The sequence below is a fragment of the Pelecanus crispus genome, chromosome 6, assembly GCF_030463565.1.
Source record: "Pelecanus crispus isolate bPelCri1 chromosome 6, bPelCri1.pri, whole genome shotgun sequence".
Taxonomy (NCBI): Eukaryota; Metazoa; Chordata; class Aves; order Pelecaniformes; family Pelecanidae; genus Pelecanus; species Pelecanus crispus.
In genome coordinates, this window is record NC_134648.1 from 56,045,927 (window position 1) to 56,063,534 (window position 17,608).

A 17,608-nucleotide genomic window follows, 5' to 3' on the forward strand; every position below is an offset into this window, starting at 1 on the left:
TAAGAGGAAAGAGCATTATGAGATACAGTAGCTGAAAATTTAAAACTAGACAAGTCAAGGCAAAAAATCAGGTGTGAATTTAAATAATATCAACAATTAAGCACTAAGACACCTTACGTAGGAGGGTGGTGAATTTTCCATCATGCAGCCTTTCAGTCAGGCTTTTTGACTTTCTAAGAGAAATCCTTCTAAAAGCTAGAAGATAAATTTTCTAATGTCAGCAGAAGTTACAGGCTTGATCAAAAACAACCCTGAGAAAAGTTTGTCTTGTGTTACACAGAAGGTGTGACTTGATGATCGTAAAGGTCCCTCTGACTCTCCCTAGGTTAGTGCCAGCAGAATTGGCTCTGTGTTCTACACTGAGGTCTGGCTTCCCTCGTGCCGATACACGGGCAGCTGCCTGGCATTTGCGTTTCTGCTGTGCGCTGTATGGCACAGCCTACTTACCGTTAGAAGGCTGGGAAATTCCTTCTAAAGGTAAAAGGGGCAAAAAGTTACCTTTCTCTGCCTCTCTACTACATGCAATTGCTTTTCTCTGCCTCTGCTTCATGCTTCTGCCTTATTTCTTCCGTTACATATTCTCCTAACATCAAATATTTCTGGAACGATAGGGCTGCCAAATAGGAGTGCCACCAGCCCTGTCTAACAGCACATCTGTCAGTCCCCAGCCTCCACAGCTGGTCTATATTCAGTCGGGTTTCCAGTACAGCAAACACAAGTCGACCACTTAAGTAACTCCAGGTCAAATGTGCTCTGAGGCTGACTGGAGCTTCACAGCATGGGTAGCTGTTCATTTACTAGCAGTCTTACAACCTTATCATTAGCTTTTGCTTTAACTGGGAATTTTTTTGCAAAGCTGTCCTGTGCCGGTGTTAGACATTTCATTTTCTCAGGTCCTGTGTAAATATAAAGGTTTCCAAGCTCCATCTGGTTCCAGTTACTCAAGCAATAGAAATACACATGCTTCAGGAATTTGCAGACGGAGACTTACTGCTTTGCTGCCTTATAAAATCCTTTACAAAGTTCACCATGCTCTGTTGCCTCCTGATATACCTGTAGTCTGTAAAACACTTTCCCCCGAAACTTATTTAAGTTAGAGAAACAAATAAGCTGACAGTCTTAGGGCCTTCTTTCTAATAAAATAAACCTGCCTTCACTACTAAATATGGCTTTGTAACACACGCGCACACGCACAGGCACGCACACACACACACACTTGACCACCAAAGACTGCCTCTTCCTGAAATCCCCCGTTCATATAAATACAGGAAGTAGAAATAAGAGAGGCTAAAATAAGACCTTGGTAGTTTGCTTTCATTTCAGCGCTTGTTTAGTCCTCTGCCCTCCGATACTACTGAGCCTGAAGCTGGTTTTAAACATCCTCCCCCTGGCACCCTTGAAGTATCATCTTCAGTACAAAACCTAAGGATGTGGAGGTTCTGCTCAGCGATGGAAAGGGATTGCTTTCTTTACCAAGGAACTCTAAAGCCACTGTGAAACGGAAAGTGTCTTAAAGTTTGCTGTAATGATGAAAACATCAGCAGGAGACAAGGGAGCCAGGGATGACTCGGGGTAAGTCCTGAATCTTTAGTGACTGCTCATTTTCAACAACTGTCGCTTTCCTTTTCCTAGTTAACAAAGAGCTCTCGGCTGCATTTGCAAGCTGGCTGCCAAGTTGTCAGCTACATAATCACAATGGTGTGGCATGATTGTACTGTAATTTACAGTATTTCCTTTGGCTAACAAGTTCCAGCTGAAAACAAACTGCAATACCTTTATTTTGCCTGAATCTTAGCTATATAGGGAAGAAGGAGGATAAATTCCAAGCTGCAGTTTAGGGCAAAGGACAGAATAAGGGAGTTCTGTGCTTTTGGAAACGTGACAAATCTTTTCTGGGAGGCTTGCTTTGTTTCTACTGAAATGCTGCGAAGTGGATGAGGGCTCGTCCCTATGAGGTGACGGTCGCTCCAGCGTGCTGTGGTACGCACAAACCCCGTCCACAGACTCCCAGGAGATTTCAGATCTGCTCTCTTAGGAAAAGACTCCAGGCTTTCCTTGATCCTGGCCAACAGACACTGCACCTTGCAGGACTGAGCCCCAAGCAAACATAGTGGGAGAGAAAATGGGTTTTGACTGGGAGGACAATCAGCTGCTGGGATTCCGGGGTCAGGCTGGAATCCGCCTGAGGCTCGGTTGTATCATAAAGCCCATGCTGAAGCTGAGCGTTTCTGTTTCCTGTTGAAAACAATCAGGGGAAAATTACATAGCTGTGGAAAACTTCGGTCACCCCCCCCTTGGAAAAACATGTAATACCAGATATTAAGAGTGTTTCTTATCTGCCTGACACACTTAGACAGCCTGTTCCCCATGAATAACAGCTCCCAGATGTGTCTGTGATGGGTGCAGTAGAAGAAGCTGTATAGGTGGATAGAGCTGGGATACTTGCATTTTCAGTCACTGAGTGTGCTGCAAGTCAGTCCCCTTTGACTTGGAGCATGCTCAGTCAAAAAGGGGATAAAATTGCTGCTGACAGGCTAGCGTGCTGTAGTTTCACCATAGCACTGTTCCCAAATACGCACATGGAGTGCGCGGCATGGAGGGAGAACCCTGCATTACAGCTGTCACTGCTTTTGCCTTGTTCAGTTGTTTACATTAAGTGGAACAGTGACACTCCTGTTCCAAGGTACAATTCCTCAGTTCCACTTAATGTTAAACACTGAGGGACAAAGATCACACAGCCATAAGGAAAAAATTAAAGAATACAGTCCCTGTAGACTGGCAAGAAGGACTTAGTAGATGGTAATCCAAAGAATTTGCACTTCACAGATATTCCCTGCATTTGTGATAGTTAAGATGCCAAGTACTGAGAAACTGAAGGATTTATGCTGTTTATCTCTTTCTCAGCTTGTCTGAAAGGAGCCACATGCTTGCAAAGGTTTGCTTTCAGTTTAGAGTTGCAGGAGAAAGTAAACAAGCCGTAGACCCTGGATTTGGACTGTAAATCAAGTGATTGCAGGCATGTTGAAGCATGGATGGGCATGATGCATGCATTCTTCATAAGTTTAGGAGCATCTGAACAATTGAATGGCCTTTTATTTCATTAACTGGTTGTCTTTATTTTCGATCTATTTCCCATTCATAAAAAAGAACTTAGGTATTTAAAAAAATCTGGTATATCGCTCTCTCTTTACATGCCACAATATTGCTGAAGATCGTCAAAATTACACTTCAGCATGCATACCTTGTGGCCTCCAACATATTACAGAATCAGAAACGTGTCTAAGTGACGTTTAGCTAATTTCCTGTTATGGTCACATTGAATTAGGTGCCAATTTCATGAAGTATGTGGAGATAAAACTGGTAGCTTTCAAATTAGATGGTAACATAAGGCAAGCTGCCGATGGAGAATTTGGGCCTGATTTTAAAATTCTGTGCACAAAAATTGCATGAGCAATTGCTGAGATTGCACCTTCATTCACCATAGTCCTCAGGTTATTAATTAAGCAGGAAAGCTTACTCACATGCACAGAAACTATGACAATGCAAATTGTCGTAAAAGTACCCTAGGAACTTGGAAGGTATACATGTATCCATTCCTAGTAATAACTGAAGGGTCTATTCTGCATATAACAAATCAATAAGGAGGTTTTGCTGACTTAACACCTCTGAAATGACAGAAAGACACTGGGGAGAAATCTGCCTCCAGAATTAGTAGCTCCTCAGAGAGGAATGTGGCGAGAAGTGTAGCTAGGGGCTGGATAGAAATCAATCTAATCAAATTCTTCCCAAATGGGTTGGGAGAGAAATGGGGAAATTTAACCAGTAATTCTGACCTAGAGTCATGCTAACTCCTAGGAACATTAATAAGCGGTGAGATCACAAAACATCTGGAGAAATGTGAGATGATTGAGCCTGGTGACCACGGTTTCATGAAACGGTATACGCCTTCATTCCAACATCTGGCAAATGTATGGAGGAGGTGATGAGGAGAGCAGACAGGAGCTGAGACAGAGACATAATATGCAAATATTAAATAGTCCTTTGGGATAATGGCTGGTTCAGGTAGCTGGGATGGGTTACAGTGGTTCTCATTTCTGGGGCACCAGGCTGCCTAATGAAGTAATGATTGTGCATCCTTTCAGTGAAATGTCTTTTTGTCATAAAAACCACCATCACAGTTGACAGATTTCATGCAATGAATGTAGATGTAAAGAGGTCAAGCACTGGAGGAATCTGGAAACTGAACAACTCTCATAGGTTCACAGATTTTAGCTTCAAAAGGGACAGTTTTGATTGTCTAGTCTGATCTCCTGTGTAGAGCAGACCAGAGAACTGCTTTGGTAAGTGCCCTATCAAACCCATGACTTCTGCTGGAATGAGAGTGTTTAGATACTTGTTGGCCACAAAAGCTTTCTTATCAAATGACTCTGCTGCCCAGGCTACATATCTGTCTCTGCAGCGGGGTAAATTAACACCAACATTTTCAGGTTTGAACCAAGAAAACAATTTTTAAAAACTCCTCAAGAGCTGTCCTTTGTAAAGGACTTAATCTAAGGTTATTTGAATCAGTGGAACAAGTCCTGCTGGTCTCAGGAGGTCTTGGAACCAGTGCAAAGTACTGCTCAAAGAAAACCTCAGCATAGAACGTGTGAGACACGGTGTTTTAAGTGGGGAAGGGACAGTTCAGGCAACTGGAAACAAATCAATGTCATCAAATCTCTCTGCTGTTTGTCAAGCTCTGATAAGGGGTACACTTTCCAGTCCTGGGGGATGGTGCTTCTCAGGAAGGAAGTGTCTGTGCTAAAGATGCGTTTCACCGGGATGGGGATATTACTGTAAAGATGCAAAGAAGGAGGTGCTCTCCAAAGATACCTGAATTTCGTGCATCCAGAGAGGAGACGTAAAATCTCCTGAAATTCATTTAACAGAAAAGCATGTTTACAAGCACACTGACTTCTCATGTGATCTTTCCAGTGCTTCTCACTAAGCAAGTACTTGCTGAATTTAGCGGATGCATTGAGCACGTCGTGCAGTGGTAGTGGTGGTAGCGCAGAAGGCAACTGTCCCTTTATTTGCTAGAGGGTAGACTACACTGGGCATATTGCCCTTGAGTGGAGAACTCATCATCATTGCAGACAGTCTCATAGCAGTGTTCACAGGAATGGGGATAGGAACATAAGCGATATTCTGCTCATCTCTTTTCTACTACAGTTTCAGCTAAATATAGTTTTTCACTTCCTGTCCTAAATGGCTACATGCTGGTTTCTGTTGTTGACTTTCAAACCCAGAGGCAGCATAGGCTGAAAAATGTACACACGTGTGTATGCATCCCTCTTGCTCTGTGTGTAAAGGTACACATGTGGAACAGTGTGTCCTGGAGAGTAGCTATGAGGTTCCTTGGTACACATTTGGGCTGGCTCCACCTCTTATCAGACCATTTGTAAATAGTCCAGATGTCTCAGAGATTATCTGTTTTATAGCATTTTTCCAAATAATAGTAGGAGTATATTTTAACTCATCCATCAGTAAATATAGGTGGTTTCTCTGAGATCAACAAGATAGACTTGTGAGACTCATAAGGATCTCTAAAGTGACCTGAAAAATAGACAGAAAAGCTGATACCTAAACCAAATCCATTAGAAAAAGAAGCTGCAGCAAGATTCACTTCCCAGAGTTTTAAACGCTTGCCTGCTTTGATGGCTAAAAAGCAGAGAAACTGAAGTGTCTTAGTGAAACTAGGACAAAATATTGTCCATTGCAGACCTTCAGCCATTATAGTTTTGGAAGGGAGGAGGGTTTTTGCATTTGGGATTAGAAAGAAATAGTTCTTTGGAAGGGTAATTAGAAAGAAAAAGCAGCTGTTTGGAATGACTGACCAAATTCTAGTGCAGATGGATCTGTGAGTAGAGGGTGGGTATGGTTGTCAAAAGCCCTGTGATGTCCCGGAGACTATTGCACTTTCCCAACTGTATCACAAAGGTATTTCCCCTGTGCAGGGAAGGACATATGTATGTTTGTGATTGTTTAGGTTGCCCTTTGTGAGGGATTACAGATGAATGACAATAAATGTACGTATTTAAGAAGTCATTATGAGATTTAGAATTAGAAAGAACCAGGGGAGAGCACATTTTGCACATGTTCTCTAGAAGACCAAGGAGAGGTTATAATCCCTCTTGCCATATTATCATCAGTACAGAGTGGTCCTACAGTCAAAGGGGGTGGGATGTGCTGGGATGGACCCGGTCTTGGCAGCCATGGCGTTCAGAGCAGCAACTAGATCATAGATCACTGTGCTGATCTGGGGCCTTACACGGCGGGAATTCTGAGGAATTAAAGCAAGAATAGTTACAAACCTGAAATGTTTGGTCATTTAAAAAAAAAAAAAAAAAAGCATAATATTCTGTAGGTTTGAAGTATTCATACCAAGAAAGAAGACTTCAGATTTATCTTTCTGAATAGTTGTGGATCAAAACTGAGAAAACAAGAATGGAAGAAGACTATGTTTCACTGCAGAACAGTAGCTTTAAGAAGGCCTTCAAGAACCAGTGGAAGCAGTTAACGCAAAGTCTTGCTAAAAAGGCAATTAAGTAGCAATTCTTGCATCTCAGAGTATAGAATCATAGAATCATAGAATGGTTTAGGTTGGAAAAAAACTTTAAGATCATCCAGTCCAACCATTAACATAACACTACCAAGTCCACCACTAAACCAGTTAAGGGTAGAGCAGTAATTTCATGTTTCCTGGCTTGGTGAAAAACATGATTAGATGCCACAAAGTAGGTGGCAGTGCTTTGACCGTATGCATGTTGTATAGGCCATGGGGGCCTCTTCCATCCTTATCAAGGAGAGTGTTAACCTTCTCTCCTTTCATACAACATTGTAGACACTGGTAGTAGACACTGTAGTAGACTGTAGTAGACACTGGTCCAAGCAGTAGTCTGCAGTTCAGCCTGTGTCCTAGATTGCTTCCTAATCCTAATTTTGAGATTATTTTTTTCTGTGGTGTTGGGCAGGTATTTCACCATGAGTAACTAAAGTGGGATCTTCAGAGTAAATCCCCATCTAGAGCCAGGTAGGAGCTGGACTAAATCACTCAGTTGTCTTTAATTCAACTTCTGTCCACCCACCCCCCCACATGCACCCTCCAAGGAGCTCCTGTGACCTCTCACAGCTGGCTCTGGTCCCTACAGAATCACTTTTCGGTAACCAAGTACAAAATCCACCCGTCTTCTCCTCCAACTTATTCATCCATGCAGTTATGACTGGCTGGCAGTTTGCACCGGAGCTGGCCCCCAAGGCAGTGGGATTGAGCATGGATTTCTCCTCAAGAGAAATGGCTGCAGCCACATCCATTTGCCACAGCTGCACATTGGATAACTGAACCAGTTTGAGGTAAGGGCCCTCTCCAGCAATGAACATGCCCTTATCCTCAGGGAGGACTGGCGATGCTACTGCAATACAGATAAGTAAATAAGTAGACCCCCTAAGTAAATGGTGCTTATTTTCAAAAATCAACCAAAAAGTCAAAACTTCGTGCTTGCTGATGTCACCCTCCCTGTACCACAGTTGTCACAGATATGAATAATAACTGAGTAGCAGCACTACAATCACCACAGCCAAGTAAGAATTGATTAACTGAAATTTGTTAAGAGTTCTTAAGGTGGCAAAGGCAAGATGATACTGATGTTTAGAGGAGCAGAGCTTGAAAACCACTGTTCTGTTCAGAGGAAGTACGTCCATCAGTTTCTCAGGGTTGTCAGATCTATAGCAGAAATTCTGTTGGTCAATTAATTATGTGTATTTTAGGAGAAATAATTTGCTCCTATGGGACGTTTAATTTGAGGATGAAGAGATCAAAATGTTGCCAATCTTTTGTTTGCCAGTCAATTTCTGCAAACTTTTAGGGGTGTTGTATGTGTACAGGTAAATGATTTTTTTGCCACTGTGAATATTTGTTAATCATTATGTCTGAGCTGGAGGGGTCTGGAGTGCTTGTTAGGTATTTTATAATGCTAAAAACCTTCAAACATTAATATTCTAATGTCATTCCAGCCTATCTGCCTGTATGAGAAAATGTCTTTCTTAAAATCTGGGCACAGGTGGTAAATGAGAGATTTATTGAAGGTGCTTTCTTCTCCAGAATTTGCTGAATGAGAGGAGGCGATGCCCTTACAGCCCTGGTGGGCATGGCCTGGGTTACTGACTCTGTTATCAGAGCTGTAGGACTTGTTCAAAGTTAGGTCAGCTTACTAGAATTACTAGCCATGGGCCACAGGGGACATAGTATGGCACTTGTGGGGTGAAATCAATAGGGGCTGCCCATGAATCTGAAGAGCAAAGTACTTGAGGAGATACGTATTACTGAGTCCTGTCCTGCGTGCATGCCGCTTGAATGAGGGTGCACAGCTCTTCTAGGAGAGCCAGCCAGCAACTGAGTACTCTGAAATTCATGGTTACAGGGGCAGGGCGCATCTGTACTGCGAAGTGGGAGATGTAAAGGTGCTGGGCACACCGAGGCTGTGGCACTGATCTAGCTGCACAAAAACAAACATCAGTGAGAAGAGTGCTGAACAGGCAGGCAGGCATCCATAGGAACTATCCACCAAGAAGGGTGCACAGAATCTGCAGGGGTTAAAACCTGGCTGTCAAACCATTTCTATGCTTCCCTTCCAGGGAGGGCTGCCTGTGGTATGAAGGGTAGAGAAGTGTTATCCTTGTGCAATGGTTGTACGCCATCCGCTGGGGAGGGGTGTCGGGCTGTTATACAAAGTTACTTGTGTGCACGCTGTGTTTTCTGCAAAGACCTGTGGCACCCTGCTGTCCTTTCACTGCTCTGTTTGACACCCACGATCTGCTCTTACAATGTAGGAATGCATGTGGCAACCACATCTTCCCCCCTGACAGAGGGAATCCCTAAAACACAAATGTGCACATGGCTGAGTTGGAGCCATGTGCTGGTGTCAGTCTGGAGTAAACTCTCCGGAGCTGGAGAGGGGCCGAGTTCAGAATCCATCCCAGGTTGTCAGGTGCTTGCTACTCGGAGCAGTACCTAAGGCAAGCTTTTAGCTGGTGTTTCGAACTGTGAAGTCCGGGAGGTGCGTGTATGTGTGTGAAAGTACCTGATAAAACAGCACGGCAAAGCATCTGTGGTCAAGCAAGCAGCGCTATTTAAGCTGTGCAAACATAATAAAGCTACAAGCATCACCCAATATGGTAAATATTGTAGCCGCAAGCCTTTCCTCTGTCCATTTTGTACCTCTCTGAGCTATCTAAAGTAATTCTACCCACCTCCAGAAATGAGATCCCTGCGTCAATATACCCTGCTGGAGTGGGAATGTTAAGGCAATACTTCCCTCAAGATACCATCTGCAAGAGGTTTGGAGCACTTAGCTCCTCTTTGCCTGCACCCAAAGTAGTATAAATCTTTTTGCAAGTGAAAATGATTACTTGAGCAGCAGAGGATTAGCAGATGTGAGCATTGCATAGCTGGTTATGCTAGTCACATTTTCCTAAATAGATATTCTGTTGGATGCACGCGAGCCAGGGAGTGCTAGGGAACACAGCTCTTTTCAGATAGATGAATGTATACATGTGTATCTCAGTGTGCCTTTCCCAGACTTTCCATCACCTTTCTGCTAAACAGGGAATATATTTATGTCTGAGTAAAGGATTTCTGCTTTCTGCATTACTGATACTTTTTAAAGGGACAAGGTGTTTTCACTAATCATAATGAGATTGTATGATTAATATAAAGCCCTTGTACATATGAGAGAATCTCTGGGTGTTTCATGAATATTAAGCCTGCCAACAACCAGTTGAAGGCAGGTATCTACTACTGCCACTATAGGAAGGGAAACTGAGGCACGAGTTCATGGAGCTGACTTGATTATAGTCACTCACTTTGTAGCCCAGTCCCCTGGATCCTTGTTAAGCAGTTAAACCCTGGCCTTGCCCCAGACCATCTTTTAGGTTTGGGGTGATGCCAGAAACAGAGTCCAGTTCTCAGAAAGCCTTTTCTTTTTCGTGGATGAGTTCCCTGCTGGATTACGGAGCCGAACCAGCTTCCTCAGTGTTTACACAGCCTCTACAGCTGAAGCAAGAGGAGCAGCAAAAGTGAAGTGTTGGGAGCGTGTGCAAGTGAGGTCTGGGGACTGCCCTTTCTGCCATTGCCCTGAACCAGGAGAGGCATGAAACCACACCCTGAAAGTTGTTCTCTGAGGCAGGGCTGCAATTCTGGCTCAGAGAGTGGTCCTGCGAGGGCTGTGGCTGGTAGTTAGTCTAGGTGACTTGTTGGGGTCAGTGGATCAACACCGTTCCCAGTAGGGTTGAAAGGACCTGTCTTACTGCTTGAAATTATCTCCTGACCATATTCATTAGTACTTTCTATTTGCTTTTGCAACGCTAATGAATCGTTGGGGAATTTCAAGTGCTTTGTTGAAACCAACTGAATACATACAACCTTTTGGATGCTGGGAAAACCTTGCCAAATCTAGGGAATCCACACAGCTCAGGTACACCCCTCCAGTGGCCCTCTGCAGAAAGCCAGTCTTTTGAAGCCTCTGTCTTGTAGCAGCTGTTGGGCAGAACTGGAAGCAGCTGCAGCCCCTTGTGAACTGGATTAAATTTTGTGCTGCTTGGGAAAATGCACCAAGGAAACAGAGAGAGACCAAAAAAATAGCAGAGTCTGGAGACTGACAGCTCTGCTGGCTACCTGCAATGCTGTTCTGCAAATTGCTAGCAGACTTCTAGGCAAAAGAAGGTTATCCGACATATTTGGCTAAATGACAGCCTGGGACATGGCCCAACCTTTTATCTTCCCTGCCAAGAATTCTTCTCTCTCTTCTCTCTCTCCTTTTTTTTTCCCCCCCTTGAGTTCTCTCCAAAGAATTTGTCACTCCTGATACCCCCCACAAAACCAGAAACCAGGCAAAGCTCAGAGCTTCTCCTGCTGAACCAGCAGACAGGAAAGAGCTTGGCTTTGGACAACTTTCCTTTCTGTCCAGAGGACAAATACATAACATGGGATGTTTTGGTGTAATTCTGTACTGAATTTCTATTCTAATTCTTAGTTTTAGACTGGATCTCATTGGTAACTTTTCCAGCCAAAAGGGAAGGTGACTGTGTTACCCTCCCAGCAGGGATGGTTCCTCTGGGCTGGGAAACCATGGTAGGGATTGCCTGAGGGGCACTGTGAAGAGCAGCCTGTGATAGGGATGGATGCTAGCGTGTAGTCCCTTGGACTGGCATTCTGGCATCTCCCTTTGCTATTAGACCTAGCTATCTAGGTCTAGCCTGGATTCACCCTGCCTAACTCCAGGTGTTTAATTGTTGTGTCCCATTTAGGAACCTGTGCACCCATGAGGATCTCTGGTCTTACTGGAGAAGGAGCAGCTCCAGGGAGTAATTCAGGGTGACTGGTGCTAGTGGGCTAAATCCAAGTCAAATATTTGTTCGTGCCTCTCTGAGGTGAGCAGGGAGCCAGGCCAGAGAGCTATGTCTGGCACAAACCTTCCACCCTCCCGCCTCCTGAGTCAGATGGAAGCCTGGACGTGGGGGTGGGTGCAGCACTGATGTTTTGGGGAGCACATGACCAAGGCAGCTGCGTTATGGATTGTCTTAAACTGCTGTGAACCCACAAGCTTTGGCTCATGATTTATGTACATCGTAGCCCTGGTGACCAACTGACCATAAATACTGTTAAGTAAACAAGCTTGAGGTCCCAGCAATGGTTAAGCTGGGTCTGCGGGAGGTGACAGACTTGCCTGGCTGCTTGGCAGGTTTTGTAGTCATGTGCTGAGCTCCCAACTACCGCAGGGACATTTCAGCAGTTTCTGACACTGCTCCACTCACCGGTCCTTTGTCCCCAGCCTGTCCCACCAGGGTAGGATGACGAGGGCCGTGCCCACCCACAGGGCAGGTCGCTCAACTTAGCCCAGGAAACTAGAACACCTCTTTCATCCTTGTGGCGGGAGACCATGCCCTTTCACCACCTTTCCACATCCCTGAAATACCCCAACAAGCTGCCTTCTTCTTCCTCTCCTTCCCCCAGGAAGGCAGATCTCTGAAGCTGCTTCAGTGTGAATGCAGGCAGGGATCCCATCAGATCATAAAGCAAGAAATAAGCATGTTTCTTCAATGCCTAATCAAAATTAAATATAAGGAGTATGAAATTGCTGGAGTAAGGCTTAAGGATGACAGACAAAAAGTAAGTTCACAGATTTAGATATATATTTTTTTTTTACTAAAAACGCCATGTGTTGAAATGCATTCACACTGACATTGGAAACATGAATTTTCGTGTGTAAGTAAGTCTGCAGGTCAGTGACTGAACAACTGGTTTGAAGACCCTTTGTGTGGTGCCTTAATGAGAGGGGGGACCTCTGAAGGCCTGTGCTCTGCTCCTTGAGATGCCGCAGGATGAAAGTTCAACGGATTTATTTCCCTTGGCAAAACGGCCATTTCTGGTTGCAAATCACGACTGAGAAGCATTTGCAGGTATTTCTTAGAAGAGGGGAAGGCTGCTCAGCTTTATGCAAGTCTGTGTGGTTAGTGCCTCGTATCTTGTGTCTCATATGTCTACACTAAATTCACTCACAGGCTGAGGAAAGCCATTGCTTTTTATAACTAGTCTGACGTTTCTCTTAATATTTTGCCCAGGGTTTTGGCTCTGACACATCATGCAGCTTCAAATAATTTTTATTATACAGGGTGTGAAACAGAATGGCTTTATTTAAGCAAAACTACAGTATGTTCTTAATGAAGGTTGAATTTGGGAATTTCTCCCGCCCCTTTATTTCCCGTTTCCCTTTCCCCTCTTTGTTAAGTGGGTACAATATAGAAAAGCATTCCCCGGGTTTTCATTCCTGTGTTCCTTCCTGGCCAGATGAGCTGGGAAAGGGCAAAACCTCTGTCAATAGCCCTGGCCCTGCAGTCGAAACGGGGGTGCTCTGGGCTTCCGACTCTTCAGGTGTTTCTCAAAGGCACAGAGCAAACCCATCTGTCTTCTGTCCAGCTGGTGGCTCTGCTGGGCCCTTCTAGTGCACTGACACCAGGGGCTGAGGAAGGTCTGCGACTCCCTTACATTCTTAGAGCTTAGGAAATTGTTTGTCTTCTTCCAAACATTTGCTTCTAGTTCCTGCACTTCACAAGCCTTTCCAGAGAAATTAAAGCAGAATTTTCCAGCAAACACTTTCGCAGCTTTTTGTTAAGGAAAATGTGCTTTCTTTGGCTCCTCTGACCTTGCCAGAAATGACTCCTGGCTAGGAGGTGTCAGAAGCTCTCTTCTTTGCAGTGAAAAGGCCTTGCAGAAGTATAAATTATCCTTCGTTGCCTGGACACAAAGAAAAACCTTTAGTTTTGCTGATATGCTGAAATTCCTAAGAGAATAATTTGGGTTTGAAATAGGTAAAGGACAAATGACCCAAAAAGCTCTGATTATGAATACGGGGGAGAAGGGCTTATCTTTAACACAGCAACTGTCTGTTGTTAGTAAGGGAGTAGGCTAATAAAACTTGCAAAGTGGTTTTGACTTGCAAAAGTATGTTTTGACTGAGTAAAAAGAGCAAGAGGGTTGAAAAGATATTTTGAGAGAAATTGTTGAGTGCAAAATATGTATGTGCAAGGTTACAGAAGGATAGCAGTATAATTGGTGAGGCGAATACAAGCCAAGTCACGTTACACCAATAGGATATAGTAGCCCCAGTCCACTGTGGGGCCACGGGCAGCATATACCATCTGCATTAACTTCTGCATTAATGAATGCAGGAAACAGCTAGACTGAAGAAAAAATGAGGGTTTTGAAAGAAGGCCTCTTCCTTCAGGGAATTTCTGCTGTTTGTTTTTTATCTTCTTTCTGCCTGTGTCATGGCTGTGAGTGTGAGAAGGTTTGTTTGTTAGTAGAGCTGAGCTGGGTACTAGCAGTAATGTGAATTAGCTTGTGTTTTGTTTGGGTTTTTTATGCATATGCAATTCTTTATAAGATCCATACCTTTGTGTATGTAAACGGCGGGACAGACCTAATGAACCTAGGAAACATAGTGAAGCTAGCAACTTAATAAACATTTAGTTGCACCTCCCTGCTCCTTGAGAGCACTCCTCTGCTGAAAGACTGTTGTCAGGGTCAAACAAGAAGCTTTGACAAGGGTATTGCCACTGCTTCACTGTAGGCACTTACAACTAAGCTGGACTAATTTAGGAGGAAGAGCAGCTCTTCTAGAGGAGCTGAGAGCTGGCCCCGAACACTTGAGATGGGCACCCCTGCAATGGGAGCTCCCTCTGAGTGATTAGAGCAGAAACCCAAGCAGGTAACACAGCTGCTGCAGTTGGGTGGTTTACGGGAAGCACTGCGAGCACCCCCTCCTTCTCCACTCCTGAGCAACTTGGCCCTGCTGCTCATGCTGTTGGAGAACGATCATTAGCCTTAATCACCAAGTTTGTGCTCTGATAAGTGACAGTGGTTACATGTCCCTCCCAACATCAGTAGCTCCCATCCAGGAAGGTTTCTTCAGAGCTGACCTGACTCCTGACTTTTGAATGGGGGCAAGATTCTGCTCAGTTCAAAATCTAGATAAGCTGAGGTTGTGTCCTTTGACTGCACGATGGCGGTAATGAGGAAGAATACATTTGTTAGCTTTAAACCTGGTAACGTGAGCAGCCAGGGCACCAGAGCTTAGTATGAGTGCAGTTAGCTGCCAGTGAGCTCCATGTTTTTGCATAGACCCTACTCCTGTGGCTCAGCTAACATCCTTAAAGCTAGGTCAGCCACCCTTGCTGTGCTCTGCAGGCAGCAATACAAATCCGCACAGTTATTTCAGTGTGATGCTGGTCTATCAGACCTTCAAACTGAGCCCTGTACTGTATAAGACAGCAATCTGGCGTCATATATAAGCAGAAAACTGTCTGTGGCCACTTACTACTTAATAGATTGACACATGAATTAGCATTCTTCCACCTGCAGAAGTGGCCATTGCACCCTTCCTCCAAGGAGTATAGTAGCACTTGCTCATTTTTATGAGAAAACCAAAAATGAGCACAGAAAGTGGGGTAGGTGGGGAACAGAGAGGTTTGCTGAGCTATGAGGTGTCAAGGTATGTAGGAGACCCTTGGTTTGCCTTACCTTTTGGCAGCTGGAACAGCTGCTACCTTGGCTATTAAGCATGGTGCTTTCCAGGCTGAGAGGAAAGACCTGGCATGCAGAGCATCAACTGTAGATCAAAGACCAAAGAGGCGAAGGGTGGACATAAAAATAGAGTGGAAACAAGGAGAGCAGTGAGCAAGAGGAAGTGCTCTGCCAGCCACAGGTTGTCCGCAGACCACAGTTTGAGAAGCACAACTTCCTGAGCTAAGCGTTTGTCACCAAGGTGGACCAGTAACACGAGCATTCTGCAAGGTAGGAGGGACTACTGAACAGGCAAGCCTGCCTCATGGGACACACTGAGCCTGTCATGTCACTTCCATTATCCAATTTTTCTGTACATCTGTACAATGCAGGAAGCTGCAATGGCTTGCTTAACACCCTACATCTTTTCCCTTTCTTTTTGCCTATCAGGCAACAAGAAACTTGTTTTTCATTTCTGACTAAAGGGTGGCAATCAGCTGGGTGTGATCTCTGAAGACCTCAAGAACTTTCTTTTCTTTCTGCTTTTTGGGTTTTTCATAGTGATTTTTTTCCTGATTGTTGGTTTGATTTTTGTCAGATCTCTTGGCTCTATTACGAAAAAAGTATTTATTAAAGCCTGAATTTTCTGTGAGGACCGCCTCATTTGGTGCACAAAGTTAGCTGTTGTGCTATGGGTTTTTCCATGTGTCACTTTGCTACCTTCCCACCTTCCTAATACTCTGTTTTATGATGATACGACTCAAGAAGCTTACAGATGACAGAGCTCTCCCTGTAGCTAGGTTGGGTGCGGTGCCTCAGCTCCACCACCTATTGGAAGAAAGAAAGGAGAATCCAGCAAGGTGACCCAAGCCAGGTCCAGAAAGTAAATGAATCCTCCTCCATCTTGGATTAGTTTGATCTGAACTGATCAAGTGAGAAAAGATGTGCTGGCTTATAAGAATAACAAGAAGGCATCGAGAAATGACCACATCTAAGATGGAAGCAAAACGAAGCTTCATGTCCTCTAGCTGGGGCACTGCATAGCTTCCCTCGCAGGGAACTAAAAGTAACAGCACACGAATTCACATGTGTCTGAACAAAGATTTTTAATGAGTCTATCTAATCAGAAATGATACCAAACCAAGGAAAGCATAGGTAGCTATGTGTGTAGCAAGGGTCTAACTGATGAAACCTTGCTGCACTTCTTTTGCTGCTACTCATGTAACTCTGATTATTCCTTCTCCGGTGTGCTGGGTTCAGAACTTCATGCTCTTTTCAGCAGGAAGGTGGCTATGAAAAAAAGGGATACAGAGATCTGTCTCTGTCACCAGTGGCACAGAGCCCTGCAACCGAGTCCAACTGGGCTGGTTGTGACGTGGGATGTAAAACAGGGCTGTGAGTTTTCTGTCAGTCTTTTAATCTCAGCACCACCATCTGACCCATCTCCATGAAGCCCCATGCTCCCAACTCTCTCTTTTAACCACAGAAATTACCAGCATTGTCCATCTCCTTCTACCAGGACTGGTGTGTCAGCTTCAGGAGCGTCTATCTTTTCCTCCTGCTTCATGTGCTCCTTGTAAACTGTGTTGCTGTGCTTGAAGGGTTTCAACAAGTGAGCTTCAGGCACGAGCTGTCTTGTCCTGAATGGCATCCCTTCAGGTACCAGGTGGCTTTGGTGCAAAAAGATTGCTCTTCACCTGGCGCATGGAGTTTATGGCCACTTGTCCATCTTTCTCCCTCAGTAGCAAGCCAGCTGGCACACATTTTAAGACCCGTGGTGCCTGGTCTGCTATAAATATAAATATACCAGAGTATCTCTTTCCTTAAGGACAGCACAGCAACCCCTTGCTCTTGCTCTCTCTTGATGTCTTCTAATATTCAGGGGGAGAAATAAAAGCAATAAAACATAATAATAAAAAACTAGTTCCTAATTCTTACACCTGGTCTATTTAAACAAGGATAAGGCACTCAGTCTTTACTTATCAGTGCACTACAGAGCATTTGGTTTCCAATTTAAGGTTCAGATTTAATAACACCAGATGCATCTTCTCAGATCTGGTCTGGTGACAAGCAGAAGCTGCAAATATGGAGGAGTGAAGAATTCCTCTGGCAGTCCCTGCTGCTGTTGCATATGATTTCTGTGTGTCTCAGCTGCCTCGGGGAAATTCAGAGTGACCAGGCCTATATAGTACAGCCAGGAAGCCCTTAGTGTCAGCAAGTCTGTGGCAATATTTCTGAAGTCCCTTGCAAAGGTATGCCCAGGCCTGCACCTGTGTGAAATTCAGTGGATTATATCCCCTTGCGATTCTGATGATTTCTGGGAATATTCGGCTGCCAAGTGTGGCTCTTCATTTCTAAAGCAATGAGTCACAGTGGTGTCATTACTTCAGTGTACAGTCACTGTGCAATAATTCAAATCACCACTGTCGTTATTATTACTTCCAACAAGCAACCCGATACCTTCTGCCAAACTGGGAACAGGTGTGTGAATGTAATCACTGTGCAATTAAT

At 44.3% G+C, this 17,608-nt stretch overlaps 1 protein-coding gene and 1 non-coding gene across 2 annotated transcripts in view; one reads left to right on the top strand and one right to left on the bottom strand.

The window, feature by feature from the left end:
* Window positions 1-1,525: 1,525 nt before the first annotated feature.
* Window positions 1,526-17,608, top strand: part of RIN3 (Ras and Rab interactor 3) — a 70,265-nt gene continuing 54,182 nt past the window's right edge. Inside the window, exon 1 of the mRNA XM_075713052.1 lies at window positions 1,526-1,572. Within this exon, the coding sequence (XP_075569167.1) occupies window positions 1,526-1,572 (47 nt within the window). The remainder of the gene's footprint in view (window positions 1,573-17,608) is intronic.
* LOC142593867 (U6atac minor spliceosomal RNA) lies at window positions 6,751-6,878 on the bottom strand. Its single transcript, XR_012831165.1, has one exon. It is a non-coding gene; the product is annotated as a U6atac minor spliceosomal RNA (small nuclear RNA).